Source organism: Eubalaena glacialis, chromosome 14, assembly GCF_028564815.1.
Source record: "Eubalaena glacialis isolate mEubGla1 chromosome 14, mEubGla1.1.hap2.+ XY, whole genome shotgun sequence".
Lineage (NCBI taxonomy): Eukaryota > Metazoa > Chordata > Mammalia > Artiodactyla > Balaenidae > Eubalaena > Eubalaena glacialis.
Window position 1 is genome coordinate 89,663,834 of NC_083729.1, and position 24,189 is coordinate 89,688,022.

Consider the following 24,189-nt stretch of genomic DNA (forward strand, 5'->3'; position numbering starts at 1 on the left):
CCATTTCTTGATTTACAGAAATGAAGATGATTCTCAGGGTGGAGCCCTGAATTACAATGTCCTCCACTCTGGCAACAGAACAAATGTCCTGATGCAATGACAAGACCCAGAGAGAACAATGCTTTATTTGAGCTGGATATTTCTTTGGCTTATCGCAGGAGGGAAAATTAAAGGATTTAATACTTCAGGTAGGGGTTTTTCACTTTTCATGCTAACCTTGTGAGTTTTATGGTCCAAGTTTAAAGTGACAGGTATTCTGTGATACATAGGCAGCATGGCATAATAATATAGAACATTGCCTTTCTACTTTTAAGATGGGGGTAGGAGGAGAAATTATTGGGGTGAACAGCTTTCAGTTGATACCACGCAACAATGTGGAACTCAGGTACTATATCTGGGTGTTCAGTGGAAGCAGCTGAAGAGGAATTAAAGGTGGGTTGGCATGTTTAACAGGAAACCTCCATTGCTACTGGTGATGCTGAAGACCAGTGGGACGGAATTAGAACATGAACTTCTTTTCCCCACAGAATGGGAACCGTGAAGGAGAAAGACACCCAAGGGAGCTTAATCCCTTGTGAAACCAAGTACTCTTTGTAAATATGTTAGAATTCATCTAATGTGTTTCTGTGTTCCTTTGTTTATTGTGGTTTTCAGATTGCTCCACTGGAAAACTTCTTAGGACATACTCTGCAAGGTGTGGGGAGGAGTTTGTCTTATTTTGTGATTTTCCAGAGCCACAGAAATCCCATTTCTACCACAGAAGTCAACTCTCACCAACCCAAAGCTCTGAACACCTGCCCTGCAGTGGTAGTAAGAACCTATCTGATGTCCAATGGTACCTACAACCTCAAAACGGAGATCCGCTAGTAGAAATTACTCAAAACTATCCTCACGTCATCCAGGACAAGAACATCCTTCATTTTTTGACCACAGAGATGAATAATGCTGGGTCATATATTTGTAGACCTAGGATTAGGTAAGTCCCAAGTACATTTTTATCTGAAAACATTACCAAATCCTTTACTATCTGGATATAACATCTGTGTTCACAGGACCTTGTTAACTTTCCTAGGAGCCCCCAGGATGAGGCCTGCTGTGTCAAGATGATCTTAGAAGTTAAACCCAAGACAAATATGTCCTGTGGGAGCTCCATATCACATGAACAACTCCTTCTTCTTGGTAGCATGGGTTCCATTTATTGTCCCGGTCTCAGCCCCCAAAGTGATACACAAAGTCCAGAGGTGACCTGGTATCAGGTAAGAATGACTTCACTGAAACTGATGCCAGAATTTAGTTTTTATGGTAGCATCTCCTTATGTAATTTATAGAAATGTGAGTCTGAATCTGAGCTCTAGAGTTTCCCAAAGACTGGCCTCACGCTTGCAGAGAAGACCTGACTTTCTAAAGCAGCTTTCCCCTAGGTAGCCACAGAGTCTGATGTTCCAATTATTAGAACCATCCTTTTGATCAGTGCCAGAAAAATTTCTAAAATTCAAGTACATTACATGTGAGGTTAAGACATAAACTTATGAACACCCACTCATGCAGAAGACCAGATTTGTTCAATTTTACTGCCTTTGGAAAGCAAAGGGCATTGCTAGGGTGAAAGGAACACCCAACAAGCATGTCTTGAAGGGTTTCTGAAAGAAGTATGAGACTGGAATACTTTCCAAAGAGGACACCTCTGGAAAGACAGTTAAGGCAAGCACCTGGTGGCCTGGGTGACACGTGCCTTGCACAGGTGAGTCAGTGGGGAGGGAGGGCAGTGCTAAGAGAAAAAGGGAACAGGAATCAGGAAAAGACAAGTTTCAGAATGATTCTGAGTTATGAACCACATGTGAGTAAACTTCATAACAAAAACATTTCACATTTCCATTGTATTTTATAGTTTTTCTAAGTCCCAACAGATATATAAATGCCACGTAAGCATCTGTTCCAAAGTCTGGGAACGTCAGTTGACCCAGGGTGGTGGAATCTGGGAATAGAATTTAAATCGCCTCCTACATTTGTAATAATTGGCTTTTTAAATATTTATTTATTTTTTTGGTAGTGTCAGGTCTTAGTTGCGGCAGGCAGGCTCCTTAGTTGCGGCTTACGGGCTCCTCAGTTGCGGCTCACCCCCTCCTTAGTTGTGGCATGTGAACTCTTAGTTGCAACATGCATGTAGGATCTAGTTCCTGGACCAGGGATCGAACCCAGGCCTCCTGTATTAGGAGGATGGAGTCTTAACCACTGCGCCACCAAGGAAGTCCCTATGATAATTGTTTGAAGTTCAGTACTTTGCTTTAAGAAATCATGCAAAACTTTAAATTTGACTTCCAAAGATATCTGTTAATATAAAAATATCATTTTAAATTGCCCCTGATCAAAGTCCAGAAAGTGGCCCATGTTTATCTGTTGGCTTTTTGTACCTCAAAACTTAGCAATCAGAGTCTCCTGGAGGTAAAATTACCAATGGGTGAGACAATATTTCCTCACTTGATTCTCTTGAGATTCAGTGACAACTGGTGTTATTATGTCCCTTGTAGAAAGAAGTGTACAGGGAGGTTGAGTGTGTGCTTAAGGTCTCAATTTTATATTTTAAAATGACACTGAAAATGTGCTGCCCTCAATAAAATCCTAATTTAAGAAGCACCTTACTAATTATTAGAGAAGTGCAATCAAAACTACAATGAGATACCACCTCACACTGGTCAGAATGGCCATCATAAAAATGTCTACAAATAACAAATGCTGGAGAGGGTGTGGAGAAAAGGGAACCCTCCACACTGTGAATGGGAATGTAAATTGGTGCAGCAACTATGGAGAACAGTATGGAGGTTCCTTAAAAAACTAAAAATAGAGTTGCCATATGATCCAGCAATCCCACGCTTGGGAAAGTCAGAAAAACCTCTAATTTGAAAAGATACATGCACCCCAATGTTCATTGCAGCACTATTTACAATAGCCAAGATATGGGAGCAACCTAAATGTCCATCAACAGATGAATGGATAAAGAAGGTGTGGTATATATATACACAACGGAATATTACCGAGCCATAAAAAGAATGAAATATTGTCATTTGCAGCAACATGGATGGACCTAGAGATTATTCATACTAAGTGAAGTAAGTCAGACAAAGACAAATATCATATGATATCACTTATATGTGGAAGCTAAAATATGACAAAAATGAACTTATTTACAAAAAAGAAACAGACTCGCAGACATAGAAAACAAACTTATGACTACCAAAGGGGAAAAGAGGGGAGGGATAAATTAGGAGTTTGGGATTAGCAGATACAAACTACTATACATAAAATAGATAGACGACAAGATCCTACTGTATAGCATAGGGAACTATATTCAATATCCTGTAATAAACTATGATGGAAAAGAAAATGAAAAAGAACATATATATATGTAAAGTGAATCATTGTGCTGTATAGTAGAAACTAACACAACATAGTAAGTCAACATACTTCAATTAAAAAAAAAAGAAACACGTTAATTTCATAACCTCTAAAATGAGGTTGGTAAGAATAGCCGATGGTTCTGTTCATTATTTTCAGTTCACTCTTAAGAACAAAACTTCCCATGGTTCAAAAAGTATTTGTAATCTGGGATGACAGATGTCTTACTACGTCAAGGTAGGCTGTTCCCAAACCAGGCTTGCCCTGTTACTTAAAATGAAAATGCATTTGAATTTTCAATGATTGTATCCCTGAAATGAAAGCTATTTTCAGTTTCTGGTAAGCACAAGCCACACGGTAGTTGCCAGATTTCTGCATATACTGCCCTTATGAACTAAACCCTAATGTTGTATGACATTCACAAAAGGAAGCTTTATTTCTCTTCTCTGGGGCCTTGACTGCAAATGTCAGGATGTGTTTAATGGTGACTAGGCATCTGTCTTAAAAGTAGGCAAACGATGGCTGTTGTTAAAATTGTTATCTTCTGACGGAGATTTGGACAGGTCGTTATTTAGGTTATGTTTCATGAATTGCATGAAATGCATGAATTGCATGTGTGTGTACATGTGCTTACACACACACATGCACACACACACAGACAGTATCCTGGAAAGTCACAGACCCCATGGAAGTAGCATATCACTAAAAGTGATGACATTAGGCAGGAAATAATACCCAGTGTTCCTTTTCTTCATGCTAAACCACAGGTACTCAAGTGGAGGGTGGCTCACACTTAAGATTATCTCAAAACCGACAACACTAACACTGGCTGAGAGGATGAAAACACGGTGGTACTGAATGCACGTGAAACTGCTGACCAGGGATGAACCTGCCGGTTGTATAGAACAACCAAGCGAAATAAATCCATGTGCTGTAGTCTCTGGGGGGTTCCAAAATATTTTTAATAGACACCTCAAAAAATTTAGACTTGGAGATTCTTTTTTTTTTTTTTTCACACACACACACTGTATTTTATTTTTACAAGAGATAAATAGACTGACACCAAGCATTGTACATGGATGACCACAACAAAAGCAACAATGATTGCAATTACCAAACACGAAACACACTCATACTATGTCATAATATTGACATTCAGTCCAGTAATCCTCCACTGTAACAGCTCCTTTACTTTGCAGTGAAAATTGATTTGTATAGTCTTTGCCTCTGAATTCTTGTGGGATTTTTTTTTTTTTAATTCAAACAGAAATAGACTTGGAGATTCTTAACTGAAATATTGAACGATGAAGAAGTCAGAATAAAGGGAATTATCTGTTCTTCATTCTAATAATATTTTCCTAATTCATAAAAATATAATGGGAATTCCCTGGTGGTCCAGTGGTTAAGACTCTGCGCTTCCACTGCAGGGGGCATGGGTTCCATCCCTGGTCAGGGAACTAAGATCCCGCAGCGCAGCCAAAAATAAATAAATTAATTAATTAATTAATTAATTAATTAAAATAAAAATATAATGAAAAATAGCTTTGGCATAAGCAGACTTCGTCTTAGATGATATTACATTAATGGGAGGGCATTTTTGGTTCTTTAGCTAAACAAATCTTTGACACCAGGCAGAATTATAACACAGGGCAGTGGGAGAGGCTCTTCTGCAAGGGCCTGGGGCACCGAGACATGGGTGCCTGTGACATGGCTGTGACGTCCTGGCAGTAAGACTGTGCCTGAATGACTTTTCCACTGGTGGTTTAAGTCAACCTCATTCACACGCCACAATGCTGACGTGACTGCTGGGTCATCTCTGAACCCTGAGTTCCATGGAATTTTCGCACATAGACCTGCCACTTCTCATTTCCTTTGGCCTTGTTTTCCTTGTCCCTGGCACCTGGTGGCATCCTGCGAGCCCAGGGACATGGAGAGCTGGTGAGTATGGTGAGACTTGCCAGACCAAAGGTTGATGCAGTTCCTGGTAGGGAAGAGGTAAAGGTCATTTAGATTCGATTTTTTGGAAGCTGTTTCCAAGGTCCATACATTGGCCCATTCGATTGTTCTCGCTGTGAAATTTCAGAATCCTGGGCAACTTCCTACGGTGTGTACAATGCTACAATCCGCAGGTTGTCACATGTGTCAGTTCTCTCTGGGACTTATTGATGCTCCTCCTTCTGTATTTTGTTCTTGACTGTTTCACATCCGAGCAAAACAAAGAATTTCCTGTGTGGCCTCACTGGCACTTCTCTTTCCTACTAGGATCATTTGTGATTATGTTATTAGATCAGCTTCCCACCATTCTTTTTCTTCTTTACTTTTTTTTTTTTTTTTTTTAATTTATAGCTGTGATGGGTCTTCATTTCTGTGCGAGGGCTTTCTCCAGTTGCGGCAAGTGGGGGCCACTCTTCATCACGGTGTGCGGGCCTCTCACTATCGCGGCCTCTCTTGTTGTGGAGCACAGGCTCCAGACGCGCAGGCTCAGTAGTTGTGGCACACGGGCCTAGTTGCTCCGCGGCATGTGGGATGTTCCCAGACCAGGGCTCGAACCCGTGTCCCCTGCATTGGCAGGCAGATTCTCAACTGCTGCGCCACCAGGGAAACCCCCCATCATTCTTGACACAAATTTCTTGCCCCTTATCTCTTTGATGTTTTGTTTGAGTTCCATCCCATAAAGTCTTGGTGATACACACTAAGCCATATTTATCTTTTTATTAAAAAAAGTCAGGCCCACTTTGTAATTACGCATCCTCCCTATGGCCCAGCTGCGGTCTGGTTCCAACTCTGCATCCCTTCCTCTGTGTTAATTTCTCATGTGATTTATGACACACCTCCACTCCAATTTCTGTTCTTTGTATGTTATTACCATGTCCTCTAGAAGTTTCATCTCTGAATTTTACCCCGTGCCCTGAAGCTTCCTTTTAAAATGTTCTTGATAGATGTTTAACCTTGTCAGTCCCACCTCTTGGCCTTGTTTTACTTCCTACCTGCAGCTGCCCAGCTCTGACCAGTTCTGACCCTCTTCTCAGCTCCCTGCCAACCTACTGGAAATTCTTTCTTGGGCCACAGGAACCACACCAGAGACTTGGGGGAGGGGAATTTCTGCTTCTACGAGTCATCAGGCAAAGGGGAAGGGAAATTCCTCAATCAGAACATGAAACTCAGAATCAGAAAAACGTAGATAGATTCACAGGCTTCTCACGAGCTATATGGTATAGAACAAAACACAAACTTCAGAACCTTGGTTTTCCCATCTATAAAATGGAAGACATAGAATCTGTGCAAACCAAGTCAGAGAATCCTTTGAATGTTCATACGAGATACACATGAGAAATAACTTTGTAGTCTACATAGGTAATGAGTTCTTACTATTGATATTTTGTTACTTTTGTTGTTTATCTCTTTTCTTTTGACTGCAGTGGTGAAAGATATACCACTAGTACTCTTAGTAGGAAATTGGAAAGCCAGGTGCTATACGGAGGTTAGAGGATTAATGATTATAAGATTAATGATACACTGATACCCCATCATTCAATAAATACTACTGTGCCCCTACCACTTCCTAGACCCTAAAGATACAAGGGTGATTATGATAGTCTTTGCTTAAATTTACAAGAGTTTCCACAGTCAAAAAAGAGCTGCCAGTCATTTTTCTAAAAATGTCTGATCATGTGACTCTTATGCTTCCAAACCTTTCTTCCAACTGACTTGCATTTATTCACCCCTTATTTACAAAGACCTTATTCTTGCTGGCCTGCTTGCTGTATCCCGGAGATACAAAGATCAAACACATCTGCTTGCATCAGCCCTTTCACCTTGGCCTTGTTTCCTACATACAGGCTTTGCTTCAAGTGTTCGTAAAATGTCAATTACTTTCTTCTTTTTTTTTTTCCTTTTTCAAATTCTTTTCCCATTTAGGTTGCCACATAATATTCAGCAGAGGTCCCTGTGCTATGCAGTAGGTCCTTGTTGGTATTGACTGATTCCTGCATATCCTTCAAGTCTTGGATTAGACTGGGGGAAGAGTGCCTACTTTTCCTATGAGGCAGAGCCACCTGAGTGTGCCATACTCTGGCTTACTGCTCAGAAGTGCATCCTTAGGCTGAGAGCTCGCTCAGAGAAGGGATCTGTGTTCAGTCCTCCCAGTGTGTCCAGGACCAGCTAAATGCCTTGGCACAAAGGCTGCCCTCGACAACTCACAGGAGGAGACACCCCAATGCATCATTACTATAAAAGGGCTATCGTGATGATGGGGCAGAAGTCACTGATCGTGCTCGGGGAGACTTGATAACTTCCCTCCGTGAGAGCCACCCCTTGAGTTGGATTTGAAGACTGAGCAACAGCCTTCCCAGTGGGGAAAGGTGGTGGGAGACACGTTGATTGAGAAAGAACGTGGTTATGTAGGGAATGACAGGTGGGTAGAGGGGCAGAAGCAGGAAATGAGTTGGGGAAGGAATGGCAAGATCAGGCTGTAAAGAATTTTAGACTTCACCCTCAAGGCAAAGGAGTGTCAATGAGAGATTCTAAGTAGGAGAGAGAAATGTTCATAATTGAATTTTAGTTCTCACTCAACTTTGAGTCCACTAGGAGTTAAATAATTGTTCCTGAATCCCAGTCCTTCTTTGTCAAATTTAGATACATCTGTTTAGTTATTTGCTTAATGTTTTCAATTTAACATTTTTTTCTTTTATTCAAGTGAAATTTATTTAAAGAAGAAACTTTATGTAAGCCCAATACACAGAAAATCTATATCAATTTCCAGAAATATAAATATACGTGTTTTTAAAAAATTCATTTAGGTATCGACCACTTAGACCACTATGAGTTTTCTAGAGTCTAGGGGCCTGAATCACGCTTTGGGCTTTACCAGGTTAAACAGCTCTTGCTGGGCTGTCTTGATCTCCACATGTAATTGTCTTTGAAAATGCTTCTTGTTTCAAGTAAGAATCTTACGAATATAGTTTTGAGCAGAATCTTTTATAGCTTGGGGGTATTATGTTCTGCAATGTCCTTATATCAGACTGACCTTCCCCTTCCTTGGTTCAAATTTGTGAAGTTTCGCTATAGGTGAGCTTAATATTAATAGTAATTCTCTGGTTAAATTATTTAATTTTCTTGTCTCTTGGATTAGAATGGAAAACTACTCTCTGAAGAAAGGAGCAACCCAATTGAAGTGGATGAAGTTTATGACTATCACCAAGGCACATACGTGTGTGATTACACTCAGTCAGATAACTCAAGTTTATGGACAGTCAGAGCTGTTGTTCAAGTGAAAACCATTGGTAAGTGAGGTTTTTGGTTTCAATATTTGAGATTTCAACCCCAATTACCCAGTTTAAGTTATCTTCTTTGGCTTAGTGATATTTTTCCTTTTTTTGTGGTGAGGAAGGAGACAGTCATAGCCTACAGTCATGTAAAGCCTGGAATGTTGGTGAACATCAATTTTCCATTAACCTAGATTCCATCCTCCAAGGAAGGCCTAGTTCTGAGTCATATTCAAGTTGTCACAAGTTGGGTTTTCTATGCATTGATTCTGGTTTGTTTTGTGATAAATTAAAAAACAATATTAAAGCTTCATGTAAAGAAATAAACAAGATTAAAGATTTCACACATAAGAGATAATAAATTAAAAAACAATGTTAAATATTTCACACCCAGAAATAAGTGACACTCATGTACCTATCACCAGCTTTAATAATGGTTTTTCCATCTCACGGTTTCTTTGTCGAAACAAAACAATACAGATACAACTTGAGGCCTTCCCACTTCCTCTCTTTGCAGATGTAGCCCACTCTTAGCTTATAATCCTTTCCATTTATGTTTGATGCTTTTTCTACATATGTATGTATCCATTAATAAAACAGAATATTGTTTTGTGTTATAAACACATGGTATTGTTCATAGACATTGTTTTGCTAATTTATACCCACATCAGCAATGAACAGATTCCCATTATTCCCAAGTAATATTTGGTGGTTTCAGACTTTGGTGTCAAGTGGACTCTCTTTTTTTCATACTAATTTACGTTTCCCTGACTACTAATGAAGTTGAATATCTTGCCATTTGTTTATTGGCCCATTGAGCTTATTCTTCTGTGACTTGTCTGTTTTTGGCCCAGGCTTTCCCCTGGGTCATTCTTATTAGATTTACAAGGGTAAAGCATGGATAAACTGTATGACGTAATCAATTTAAGCATGGCCTATATCAAAACATAACCATACAGAATGGTTGACTTTGCTCTTAGTAAATACAGTAATCAATTTTACTTCCTCTTCTTTCATTGCAAGATACAAACCACATGGAGCATCCTGAGACCAAGTCAAACTCCCCTGCTTACTTCCTGGCCCTTGCACTCTGCAGTACTTTAGACCTCATCGATTTAAATTTATATTAGGTTGTTGCTTGGATGAGGGGTTAGAAGGCAAATACCCAACTTGGACCACTTGCCCCTCCAAGCGTGGTTGCTCTTTCCCTCGGGCATGATAACTCGCCCATCAAATTTTCAGTGGCAGAATCTGCTTTTCTCTCTCCCAGAGGATGCTTTGCAACCTCTGTCACATCTTTTTAAGTCTTCTCTGACATCATTCTTGTCTTCCTCATTTACTCATTCATTCTTTCATTTATTCATTCTTACACCAGTATTTGTGGAACATGTGATATGTGTCAGGCACTGGCCCTGGTGCTAAGGTTGTAAGAATGAGTGCCTGGACGCTTTCTCTGGCCTCCCAGAACTTACCGTCTCGTGGGGCAGACAGAGAGGAAACAGGCTACTACAGTTCAGTGTGATGAATGGAGAGAAAGGGAAGCAGCAGGGCATGTGGGGGACACACAAACCCAGACATGGGTACCCCGAGGCTGGGTGAGAACTGAGGGGTGAGGACAAACTAGCCCAGTGAAGGCGGAAAAGATGCCGTTCCAGGCAGAGGGAGCGGCATAGTTAACATCCAGGAGATGAGAGACAGCATGGTGCTTTCCAGGGAGAAAGAGAAGGTCAGTTGAGGGTATCTGGAAGCAGAACAGACATCACACTGTTCTAGTAAGTTTGGACTTCATCCAAGGAAAAATGGGGAGCCATTGAGGGTTCTATGTGGGAGAGTGTCATGAATAGATCTGGATTTGAGATAGATCGCTCTGCTTATTACGTAGAACATGGGTTTGGTGGGGCAACAAGGGAGACAGAGAGAAGAATTAGGAGGCTGCTGTGGGTCAAGCAGGCAACGCTGATGGTGGCCTGAACTAGGAGGGGCAGTAGGGATGGAGAGAAGAGAGCAAACTCCAGAAATACTTAGGAAGTTACACATGAAAGGGTTTGGGAATTGGGAGTGAAAAGAGGGAAAAGGAGGGGTCCAGTATGAGAGCCAGGTTTTATGCTGGGCAACGAGGTGGACTTTCTATAACATATTGAGAGAAGATGGGATGGGATGGGATGGGATGGGATGTGATGGGATGGGGTTGGATGGGAAGGGGTGGGATGGGATGGGATTGGATGGGAAGGGGTGGGATGGGATGGGATGGGATTGGATGGGAAGGGGTTGGATGGGAAGGGGTGGAATAGGATGGGATGGGATGGGATGGGATAGGAAGGGGTGGGATGGGGTGGGATGGAGTTGGATGGGATGGGATGGGATGTGATGGGAAGGGGTGGGATGGGATGGGATGGGATGGGGTTGGATGGGATGGGATGAGATGTGATGGGATGGGATGGGAAGGGGTGGGATGGGATGGGATTGGATGGGAAGGGGTGGGATGTGATGGGATGGAAGTGGAAGGGGTAGGATGGGATACATAAGGGTGGGATGGGATTGGATGGGAAGGGGTGTTATAAGATGGGATGGGATGGAAGTGGAAGGGGTAGGATGGGATACATAAGGGCTGGTGTAAGGCACGGGTGGGGGGAGCAGCAGGTTTGAATCATGTTCTAAAAAGATGTCTCTGGTCACTCTTTGAGTAGACTTAGCCGAGGTGATTAGAAATGGCTCTATGTGTGTGTCAACAGAACATGTTGATGGAGTTTATGTGCAAGATGAAAGAGGGAAATCAATGACGGATTACTTTTCTGGCATGATGAGTTGGTAAACAGTGGCACCATGTAATGAGACAGAAAAAATACTGAAAGAGAAGCAGGTCTGAGGAAGAAATTCAGTGTTAGGCTTGAAAGGACTTTGATTCATCAAGTCACCATGACAAGTGGGTATTCGGATAAACCAGTCTGGGATACAGGCTACTACATCGGGAGATGTGAATGTGAGGGTGGCCGCCGGCACAATATCTAAAGCCGAGGGAGAGTGGGGTCACGTGGGGATTGAGTATAGAGAGGAGAGAGCCTAGAACATCCAGCACTGGGAGGCACGGGGGAGGAGAAGCATCCCCACGGGAGATGGAGAAGTGGTGTGAGAACAGAGAATAACTATCCCAGGGCTCAGCGATAAAGTGTCCCAAGAAAGAGGGAGTGATGCACGGCCTCATATGGTGAAGCCTGGAAACTGATCCTTGGATTTGGGAAGAGGGAGGTCTTGATTTACATCAGCAAGAGGGTATCAGTGGAAAGGTGGGGAGGGAGCAGTAAAGGAAGTGAAATTGATGACGTAGGCGAGAGAGCATTTTGAGGGCCAAGAACTTTCAAAGGGAAGAGGCCTGGAGCGTGAGCTGCCCCACAAGGAGAGTAGGTGGAATGAAGACCACAAGGAGAGCCCGGGGAGAAGTGATACTCACAAGAGGCACAGAGGAGGAGGAGCCCGTAACACTCAGGGGAGTGAGCAGAGAGGGGGAAGGCGAACATCAGAGCACAGAAACGTGCACCCCGAAGAGGAGAGGAGAGCACGCCCAGCAGCATCCAATGCTACAGAGAGGGAAAGCAGATTAAAAACTCAGCCGTGCCCAGGGGATTTAGGTGCAAGGAGGTCATTGGTGACTTTGGCCAAAGCGGTTTCAGTGGAGTGATGGGGGCAGAAATCAGACTGCAGGGGAGGGGAAGGGAGGGAGGAAAGGAGCACACAGCACTCTTTCAACGACTTGGCTGCAAACGAAGGAGAATGAATGGGGCGGGGGTGTAAGGTGAAGGGTTTTTTCTCTTTTTTTAAGATGGAGAGACTGAGCATGGATTAATGCTGATGGGAAGGAGAGAGAGAGAGAGAGTCAAAGATACAGGAGGAAGATGATGTAATTGAGGGAAGGAGGTCCCTGAGAATTAAGAGAGGACAATTCCAGAACAGAGGTGATGAAGTTTCCTTTCTTAGGAGATGGGACATCTTCAGGAGGGAGTTTGACAGTGGAGGCATATGTGAAAGTTTGTGGCAGGAAGTTGAGGGATAAAATGATTCATGAAGGGCTGAGCTCACCTTTATTTTGAAACAAACCATGAATTTGAGGATGGAGGGAGGGGTGGGCTTCGATCTGGCTGACCTGTGCATTCTCTCAGGTGCGTCCTCCTTCCTGTTGGATTACTCAGCTGGATGCACCAAAAAACAATCTTGGAGGAGAAGATGGGGTGGGGTTTCACGTCTGCGATGGGCCCGCGGGGCTGGCCTGGAAGAAGGTTCCCCCCGGGCGGGTACGGATTTATCAAGGACTCACGTTTTGCTAGCACCTGCAACCTGATGTCACAGTCATTTCTGGAGGCGTGATTTTCACGCAGAAACTTGAGTCTCTAGCCTTGTACATTATGGATGAAATTTGAAAAGGAAGTTCCAAAACATTTAGATCAAAGTGTGACCGTGCATTCAAATCTTCAGGAAGCAGGCCTTCAGATTTCCCAGTGCAAATAATAATTTTTATTTTCATCTTTTAGTGAAAAACACTAATCTCAAACCGGATATTCTGGATCCCATCAAGGACACCCTGGAAGTAGAACTTGGTAAGGTGGGTGGTGTCATCACCCTTGAATGATATTTTGCTTCTGGGAGCAGGTCTAAGCGTGTTACAAGGAAGAGCATCCGTATTTCAAATTAAACAGAATTGGGGGTGAATCTAGACTCGGCCACTGACTAGGTTTGTGATCTTATACAGTTATTTAATCTTTTGAAGCCTCAGGTTATAAATCTGGAACTAGACAAAATAAAACTGACCTCACAAGGTTGCAATGAGAAATATGGGATGATGTATTGATATATTAGGTGACTTGTATGTTAGGCATGATCAATAGATTTTTTTTTTTTTTTTAAGATTCTTCCTTACTCCACCCAGGAACAGTGGGTTACACAGATTGGTTAGGTTCATTGATTAAATCTATAAATTTAACCAGTTTACCAACTTAGGTAGCATTAACCTTTACGAATACAGTGTTCGGTCTAGCCTTTAAGATAAATTGTAGGAGAATACTACAACCCTTGCTCAAATAAGTTGTATTCCAAAGTAGTGTCTTCTTTGGGGTAGAGGGGGAAAGTGACTTCCTGTGGTCCCCTTTGATTTTGTCAGCTTCAATTACATCTACATCTTCCCACACAGCCAAATAAGAACTGTTCTCTTCAAAACCAAGTGCTGGTTGTTTCAATAAAATAAGTGTTCTTTTAAGTGCTAATAAGATGTTTATCGTTGTTGAAAGAAAGGTAAAAGTAGATATTATGGTAAAAGACCACTGGGTGGCGGTTTCTTTTAAATGCTAATAAGATATTTATCATTATAGAAAGAAATATAAAAATAGATATTATGGCAAATCACCACTAGGTGGCGGTAGCGGTGTATCCTGATTATGAAATAGAAATAACAGTACGGGCAAAATCACAAGAATGAAAGGAAGGAGGAAAGAAGCAGGGAAAACATTAATTAATTCAAAAATAGCCAAGTTACACAAGGTACCAATGAATTTTAAAGTATTACTGTGGGGAAAGCATTATTAAGGTGCAAAGGTGAGTTTTCAAATGGAGTCCCTAAACATTTCATGGTTAAAATATTGAGTTTGAGGCAGAGCACATCTGGACACCCCTTACAGAGAAAATGGGCAGAAAGAGGGTAGCGTAGTAACATGCATGTCCGTCCACAGTGCATCGTTCAAAATACAGCTGAATATCTAAATACTTTCTTCTTTAAACTACATGCCACCAAAACCCCAGGATTTTCATTTAATATGCAAATACTAGTTAGTATTTCTTTACTGGCACCCTTGTACTACTTCAACAGCAGCGTCGGAAGACAGAGCTGGTCCCTGAAACTGCTCATTTTCCTGGTGTTTATCCTTAAACCACATCAGAACCCGTAGTGCTGTGACCATGCCAATCTTCATCTGCAGAAATGTAGTCACAGGTTTGAGATCTAAGAGTTGCCCAGTAGAGACAAACATCCCTGGTTTTACCTGTTTCCCAATGAGAGACAGGTAGACGTTTGGCTTTGTCTGGCACACCTGTTTTACCTGCGAACCTGACTGCCTCAGGGAAGAGTTTCCAGATGGTGTCTTTCTCCTGCACAGGACAAAGTGTTCTCACGGCTTCCTTCCTGTGTTCTGTGGCCCCTTTTTTCAGGAAAGCCTTTAACTCTTAACTGCACGGCCCGATTTGGCTTTGAAATAAACTTTAAGCCTGTGATAAGATGGTACGTCCAAGATTCTGACCAGGAGTGGGAAGTCCCAACACCCGAGGGGAGAAGGTAAGAAAGAAATTAGCGAACTTATTCTTTGCAACTCACACTAAAAACTTTCACCTTTAGAACCCCGTGAAATGTACACACAGAGCTGAAGAAACACATGGAGTTGGCGTGGCCACTAGCGCCAACTAGTGGTGCAAATAAAAGTATAGAAATGCAAAGTGTGAGTTAATTTTAAACTTGGGGGCCAAATGCGGTTTCAGAGAGGGCCATAGAATGAAATATTTCCGTTGTTTTTTTTTTATTGTTATTTTTTATTTTATTTTTTATTTTTGGCCACACGGCTTGTGGGATCTTACTTCCCCGAACAGGGATTGAACCCAGGTCCTAGTCAGTGAAAGTGCCGAGTCTTAACCACTGGACCACCGCGAAATTCCCCCCACCTTTTTCTAAAGTAATCTTTTTATTTTATTTTTTTATCAGTTGTTTTAAAGTTCAATTTGTAGTAACAATTTGATGCGGCTGCTTTGCCCACCAAACTAACAAGCAGGCATAACAACCCATGCTGCTTGAATAGCCTTGGCACATGGAACAAATGGGAAAGGATTCTGCACCCCAGTCAGCCACTCTCCATTCCCCTCTGTGCCATCCATCCAGAGTGGGGTGAGTCAGAGCCCCAATACTGGGGTCCTTAACAGTCCAGAGCGTATGCAGAGAAAATGGCACAATAATAAGCGATCTGACAGAAAATATGAGAAATGAGGAATAGATGATGCAATCCAACCTGGAAAAGGAGACCCAGAGGTGAGATAGCTGTCTTTTTTTGTTTGTTTGTTTTTGGTTTTTTTTAGGCATATCTACAGCAGCTTTATTTACAATAGTCAAAAATTAAAACACGGTTACATTCATTCATACAGTGGATTATTATTCAGCAATAAAAAGAACAAACTAACTAGAGAAGGAAAAACTAATCTAAGGTGAAAAATATCAGAAGAGTTATTCCTTCTGGTAGGCTAGGCATTGGCTGGAAAGGGATACAAGGGAACTTTCTGGGAAGTTGAAAATGTTCTATACCCTAATAACCATTTGTCAAAAGTATACAGCTAGGGACTTCCCTGGTGGCCCAGTGGTTAAGACTCTGCCTTCCACTGCAGGGGCACAGGTTCTATCCCTCGTCGGGGAACTAAGATCCCTCATGCCATGCATGAGGGGAAAAACAAGTATACACCTAGACATTGTGCACTTCAATGTAGGTAAATATTACCAAAAAGAACCATATAATGACAATGGAGTAGGTGTAGGGAATTAGTGAAGGCTTAAATGATACAAAAATGGCAGGATATTGATAACTGAGGTATCATTTTATTGTTGTCTGCATATGTTAAACTATAACTTTTAAAGAAATTAAAGAAAGAAAAAATAGTCTTATATTTACCCAGACATTTGCCAATTACAGTCACCCTCGTTCTTTCCCGTAGGTCCGATTACTGTTGTAATGTGGGATCTCTGCCTTGAAGTACTTTGAAGCCATTAAGTTTTATGAGAAACTAGACTTAGTTTGCAACCCAGATTAGTGGGAAGAATTTACTGGGAAGACAGTTTGGCTCAATGGAAAGTAAAACTCTAGACATTTGGAACTAGTGTCCCTCATTTTTCCAACATCTGTTCCAAAGTAATAGCCTCTGTATTAAGCACTTCCTCCTGGTTTTTAAAACATTTCAACAGACTAATGTAATATCACTTTGAAGAGTATACATCATTTAAAAATTAAAGGATGGGTTTTGGTAACAGTAATCAAATTTAGAAAGAACTTCTAAGACAAGGGAACTCATTGGGTCCCATATTAAGCTGATACTGCCTCAAACTTGAAGGTAGTCAAGCATGGTAAAGGGAGTATGCACTGACTTTATATGTTCTTGGGTTTGAATCTCTGTTTTCCACCCATTTAGCAACGTGCACCTTAACCTCTGCGAGCCTCCACCATGCCATCTATCATCTATGGATAGCAAACTTCACTTTGCAAGGTCCCTGTAAGGAGCAAATACGGTAGAGGTGATATGCTTATCACAGTCTCTGGCAGGCAGGAAGCATCCAGTGAATAAGAGTGGGTATTGTAGGCTCCAAACAAAACAGCCTGAAACATCATCCACAGAGACAATATTCTTTAATGTGAAGACAGACTGCAGACGGGCCACTTTAGAGAATCCAAACTGTGAATCAGTGCCGAGATTCACACTTCCTGGACAGGGCAGAATGACACAGGCCCAGGAATCACGCTGCCACTTCCCAGCGGTGTGACCTTGGATTGTCACCCACCTGCTTGCCTGTTCTGAGCTGCTCAAGTCAGGATGATCACACCATTACCTGGTGGGGCTCCTGTGAGGGGAGCCATGGAGGAGATTTGATCCTCTCCTCCACATTTAGCGCTCAGGGGACCAGAGGACCGTCTGATACACACAGCCCTCAGTAGAAGCTAGTCATTTCTAACATTATTCTTAAATTGTTGTATCTATGCTCAAGGGGAAATCTTAGAGTAAGGAAGATCAGATGAGCCTCGCAAGTAATTATAGTCTAGTGTAAATGCTTAGAGTGACGCTTAGCTGATTCAATCATTTAATTAAAAAAGAGCCACCTCTGAGCATCCTCTGTCTTTCCGGCATCGCCTTGTACTATCTGATCCCACAGCTCTTCTGAAAGCCAAACGGTTATCTATTTATACGTGTTCCAAAAACTGCAAATGGGTGTCAATCTGTGTCACTAAAGGGGTGTGGTATTTCCCCTCCTTTCCTAGTGTTAAATCCACCTTAAAGGATGAAGTCATCGAGCGTGTTGTCTTCCTGAAAGAAGTTACTCAGAATGATCTTCGCAGGAAGTTCATTTGCTTTGCCCAGAACTCCATTGGGAACACTACCCAGTCCATCCAACTGAAAGAAAAGAAAGGAGGTGAGCCTGAAGGTGGCTGCAGAATGCATGCAACTGCTTTCACCTGGGAGGAGAGGAACTTTCCTAAGGAAGTAGCCACAGTGATGATAGCCACTAACATGCTCTAGATGCCAGACGACATTCTAAGTAAGCAATATGCTCGTGCTGATTCAATCAGTACCTTGACCGAGGCCACACAACTAGTAAGTTTCACATTGGTGATCCAGAGCTGGTCCTCTTACTAATATTCTGCATACGGGAGCTGTGTTGGAAAAGCCTATCATTCATTCATTCATTCATTCACTCCTTAGTTCATTCACTTACTCATTCATTCATTCTACAAAGACCTACAGAGCATGCCCTATGTGGCAGGTATCATACTAGGACCTAGCTCCCTTTCCTATTTTCCTCCCCTGGCTTCCAGATCCAGAGAATGTGATGGTCTGGTATCAGAGAGTGAAGGAGAAAAAGAGGGGAGAAAGAGTATTCTTGTTCAGTTTAGGGGCGATATGTGTCTATCACAGATCATAGCCTTTTAAAGCTAGAGAGGAAATTCCTGGTAAGGAATAGCTTTTAAATTTCTTTAAGAAGATGCTCAGAGATGGAGGTGATATCATTCATTCATTCAGTTAATAGAGATGAGAGAACAAGCAGGTTTTGAGTGCTGGTGAGGCTCACATAAGACACATTTGGTGCTCCTGGTGGATGCTCCACAGAGGTGGGTCAAAGGTGCCACATGTTAGGTACGGTGGAGGTGAGAAAGTAAGTCAGATGTGGCTCTGGGCTTCAGGGAGTTTAGACTTTAGTAGGGTCGATAGCACGTGAAAATAATTTACAGTATGCAATAAGAGGGACACATATGGGTTCTGTGGAAGCTTATAGGAGAAAAAAATTTTAGAAAGTAGTTTTTGTCAGTTTCCCGGCCACCCCAATCAGAAACGACGCATTACCCTGGGTTTTCTTGAGTTCATTTTATGGTAATTCCCTCAAGATGTGATTTAAGATGGGTCCAGATTCAAGAGAAATGCTTCCAGTAGATTTTGATAAAAAATAATAGGGCTGGAAAAGGTGCTGGGCAGGCCCGAATGTGGCCTTACAGGGGAGGCGGGTGTTGGAGGGGACGCAGCCCCTGTACCTGCTCACGGCGGCCGCGTCTCTGCAGTGGTGTTCCTCTACATCCTCCTCGGCACCGTCATGGCCCTGGCAGGTGTGCTGACCGCAGGTGCGCTCTTCTACATGTACTGGATTGAAATAGTGCTGCTGTACCGAACCTACCAAAACAAGGATGAGACCCTCGGGGGTAAGATGACCCAACTCGCCTCAGAACTGACTTAGAGGGAGGGGCTTGAGAAATGGATGTCCCATGATGGAGGAAGTCATGACCCTCAGGCTCTGAGACCCTCCTGCAGGTCTGGTGGCTTCACACCTGGGAAGGGCTGGGAGCCCAGGGGAGAAACAAATTCTCTTCATCCCAGTTACTAGGAATCTCGCCAACGATGTTATTGTAGGGCACATTGGACTTGAAAATAACTCTCCACTCACCAACCTGAAGCAAGATGGCGGATGACTTACCATCTCCATGCCTTAGTTTTCTCTTCTGTAAAGTAGGGTTGTCATCACAATCACAATGAATGCAATGTGGGCTCTTTGAGTTAAGACGTATTTAGCATTTAAACAGCATGTAGCACATAGCAAGCACTCAGTGATGCCAGCTCCAGCTCTCATTACCTCTTGAGGACTGAGTGCACGCCAGGCTTATGTATCAGCTGCGGTAATCGCCACTGAAATCCTACAAGCCAGGCAGAGGCGTGAAGTCTGTGCCCCCAGTGGAACTGCTAGGAGATGTTAGAGGTTGGGATGGAATCCAGGCAGTTTGGTTTAGAGCCCCCATTAGCTATTGCCTCAGTTAACTCCTTCTGTAAAGTGAGGGGCTTGGAGATGTGGAAATGTCCCTAAAAGAGTGAAGTTCTGTAAAATACTAGCACTAGCACTATCCATGAAGTCTCTGTCAGTTTTCCCATGAGACAGGTTAATAGCGTTTATTAACATTTGCTTCTTTAGACTAGAAGAGCTGCTGGCGTGTTTTTCTAGTCCCGGAAGGCTCAAAGGTTAGAACGTTGGCAGTTTTAGTGAATGATTCTATTGCTTGGAAAGAGCAGAATCCCTTCTGCTGGATTCCAGGGACAATTAAATACTTACCTGATTGGGATGCCCCTTTACACACACACCAGTGGTTTCCCCACACTAGGAACTCATTGAAGAGCTGGCAGATCACTGGGAAAAGGGGCAGCAAAGAAATGCATCAATCACACTTTTCTTTAGACCAGTGACTGAGCATACACACTAGAAGTCCTTAACGCCAAGAGGATTTTGAGGTTATTTTTTAAATAGATTTTTAGCTTTTTTGAATTGAACAAATTATCTAATTACTGTCTTAATTGTTCCCCTAGACAACTTCATACTTTTTTTACTAAAATGCTATTTTTCATAAGATTCTACAGCTTGTACGGAAGACTCAATCTACTGTGAAGCATCTTATTTTTATTTTTTGGAGGAATGTTTTTTACGTTATTTTTTAATTGAAGTATAGTTGATTTACAATGTTGTGTTAGTTTCAGGTGTACAGTAAAGTGATTCAGTTTTAAATATATATATATGGATTCTTTTCCATTATAAGTTATTACAGAATATTGAGTATAGCTCCCTGTGCTATACAGTAGGCCCTTGTTGGTTGTCTGTTTTATATACAGCAGTGTGTATATGTTAATCCCAAACTGTGAAGTATTTTAAATGTGTCCCCTCTCGTTTGCACAGGCAACGTTTTAGTAATCTGACAGGGAGGCAGAACCCAGTTTTCAAGCACAGTGATTCATTATACTCTGTGGCCAATCTAATATTTTTCAGCAAAAAGACTGTTTCCTGTGAATATCCCAAAATTTAGAGAGACATAGGATGTCAGAATTGTGGGGATCATCTAATTCTCCCACTCTCTAATATTATTACAAAAGAAATTAAACATTTTCAGGTTATAGAAAAATCCTAGTTTGCTGGAGTGTCACAGGGATGTGGAAAAAATCAGGGTGACTATGGTGTGTCACACAGGAACTGCACCGCATATACCTGCTGGCCACGCCCCCTGAGCCGCTGCCTCCCCACCTGGCCAATGAGAAGCATCTTAGATGCACCTCCAGGACCTCGTCGCTCTTCGGCATCCTCCTCTCTTGACGCCAGACCACCTGTGTTTCCCTCTTCCTTTTCTGTTGCTGACACTTCTGTCAGCTAAAGCCTCTTAGGTCCAATTTGAACAAACTGCCAAACTGCATCAGTAACAGCACTGCTGTTTACTACTTTGTAATAATACTATTTGTCAGGCATTGTGCAAAGTGCTGGAAGACGAGCCAGCTGTGTCCAGCCCCAGAGCCCGTGGGTTAACTTCTGAGATTTTCTATGGCTTCCAGTTAGTTCTTTAGCACATCCCAGAGTCTGTGTGCATTTATAATAGTTGAGTCAACAGAGGCATATGAGACCTTAAAAATACCTTAAAACAAGTTCCAAAATATAGTTTTCCATCTAAAAGGGAAAGGAATGAATATTATCTTGTGCCTGCTATAAGTCAGTCACCAAATCCTTCCTATACGTTATCCCAGGCAACCCTGACAGAAGCATGCCAGGGAGTTATTATTATCTCATTTTACATATGGGGATTCAAACACAGATACATGTGCTGTCAGCTCGCTAATGCACTGGGTCTCTGCAGTGCTTTGCTCACTGGGTATTATCACGCTTTGATGGAGGAGACTCCACTTTGATGTGTAACTAATGAGACAGCAACACTGCAGATGCAGAAAAAGCTCAGAGGAACTCCTGAGAACATGTGATTTAATCAGAGAAGGCCCCAGCCGTTTGATCTGACGTCAGTGAAGGTGCAGGAGAGCCTCATCGATTAGAATCTGATTCTGGGTGAACAATCAATACCCCTCAGCGGTGTGATTCTGAAATGAACACAGATGCTGCTTTTCATTTAATAAATCAGTGCAGTAAGGATCCCAAAACTTAATTCTTATCCATTTACCATATGGTTCGAGCGTATGTAGGCATGCCACGAGAGTAAAAAATCTGTCAATGGCTTGCATTCTTTATTGTGCTTCTTCCTCAGATAAAAAGGAGTTCGATGCTTTCATATCCTATGGGAAATGGAGCTCTTTTGAGAGTGAGGCCACTTCATCTCTGAGTGAGGAAAATTTGGCTCTGAGTCTATTCCCTGAAGTTTTGGAAAACAAATACGGATACACCTTGTGTTTGCTTGAAAGAGACGTGGCCCCAGGAGGAGGTAAGTCCTGCACGCCAACAGAAAACGTAGCACAAGAAGGAGAGTTACATGCAAGCACTCTCTACGTTGTCTTGTCATTCTTTCTGTTGGGCTATTTATCTTCTGGAAGGTTTCATGAGCTTAGAACTTCTGGGGCAACAACACAGAAAAATGTGTGTTTCAGAGACATGCTCCATCATCAAAAAAATCCATCTTCAATGGATATATGTATATGTCTAACTGAACCACTTTGCTATACACCTGAAACTAACACAACATTGTAAATCAACTATACCCCAATATAAAATTAAAATTTAAAAATTTAAAAAATTTAAAAAATTGCCACAGGGGGAAAATAATCCATCTTCAGGAAAAAAAATTATTGGAGCCCAGGGAGCCTTCCAGAATGAAGATCTCTTTTCTGGCTCCTCAGCAGGAAGTTATCTCTGTCCTCCCAAACAGGTGGTCCCCCTGCTTTCTGGGACTGTGCCTGCCACAAACTCAGGACTGGGTCCAGCAGGATCCCCAGGCCCGGGCCCAGTCCTGGGCACGATCAGATGTGCAGACCTCATCCTGTCCCGCTGACCTCCTCTGCCTGAGATGTCCCACCCAGGAGCCTGGGACATTCCATGCCCCTCTCTTATCCCAGCCAACCTTGTTCCAACGAGCTTTGCTCCTAGAGGAATTGGCAATTTGAGGAGACAGAACACAGGGAGGAATGTGAAACTGACAGTCACTAGACACTGGAACATATCTTCAACTGTCCATTGAGTTGATTTAGTAGAAGTGATAAAGAAAACCAGGCTTCCTTTCCTCTTTGCCTAAGAGAGCCCATTGCAAGGAACCCGCTGGGTGGATCTGGGAGATTCAGGGTTATTGTGACTCCAGGTTTAACAATAACAATGTCAAATAATTAAATCCTTTATTTCCAGTGTATGCGGAAGACATTGTGAGCATTATTAAGAAAAGTAGAAGAGGAATATTTATCTTGAGCCCCAGCTATGTCAACGGACCCAGTGTCTTTGAACTACAAGCAGCGGTGAACATTGCCTTGGAGGATCAAACACTGAAATTGATTTTAATTAAGTTCTCTTCCTTCCAAGAGCCGGAGTCTCTACCTCATCTAGTGAAAAAAGCTCTCAGGGTTTTGCCCACTGTCACTTGGAGAGGCTTCAAATCAGTTCCTCCCAATTCCAGATTCTGGACCCAAATACGCTACCACATGCCTGTGAAAAGCTCTAAAGGATTCACATGGAATCATCTCAGAATTATCCCAAGGATTTTTTTCTCTAGAAAAGACTCAGTAAAACAGAAACCACTGGGAGGCGCTCCCAGCCTAAAGGACGGTGAAATGGGCCCTGAGCTGCCTCCTCCTACACCCCTCCCATCCTGTCCCTGGTGAGTAGAGAGAGAGCCTGATGGATAGAACACACGGCGTGGATGAGGCTGATATAAAATGGGAAGCGTCCGGCCAGCCCTGAGCAAACGTGGCAGGCACTGGAATGACACGAAAACTATGGTGGGAGCCTCTGATTTCCTGGGCTGGACAGAGGGAGAGTGAATTCAGCCCACACGACCCCTAAGATTTTCCTAGTGGTCTCAGCGGAATCAGCAGATACAGCCACTTGGCTTTGTGGCTATGGACTGTCATGTCTTCTATGTATTGTTCACATCACTTTATATATCTTTGCAGTCAAACAAATATTATTTTATTAGAAACAAGTGATTTAAACTTTGCCTAAACCATCTCTGTGAAGGAGACAATTCTTATTCCATGTTCACCCATTCACTGGAGCACAGAAAGCAAGTAGGAAAGGCAGAGACCAGGGGCCAAGGAGCAGACAGGGCCACGGTTCCTCTCTACTGTGTCCTCATGAGAACTAGAAGGAAGAGCCCCTTCCTCGGGACCCGTGTAGCCCTGAGCCAGGACACAGGGCTTGGGGAGAAGAGTGGGGCTAATTTCAGCTCATCCTTGTCGCCTTGGCCTTTGCGCAGGGCATGAAGTACACAACCTTACTCTGGGCCACAGGAAGTAGGAACCAATTAGGCCA

General features: G+C 42.6%; 1 protein-coding gene across 1 annotated transcript; it reads left to right on the forward strand.

The window, feature by feature from the left end:
- Positions 1–118: 118 nt before the first annotated feature.
- On the forward strand, positions 119–23,488 carry IL18RAP (interleukin 18 receptor accessory protein). Its single transcript, XM_061210913.1, is given in 11 exon segments — positions 119–188; positions 655–976; positions 1,073–1,256; positions 8,525–8,675; positions 13,181–13,246; positions 14,847–14,970; positions 17,699–17,850; positions 18,992–19,129; positions 21,986–22,159; positions 23,071–23,420; positions 23,423–23,488. Coding segments are annotated over 11 exon segments (1,797 nt in total).
- The last annotated feature ends 701 nt before the right edge of the window (positions 23,489–24,189 follow it).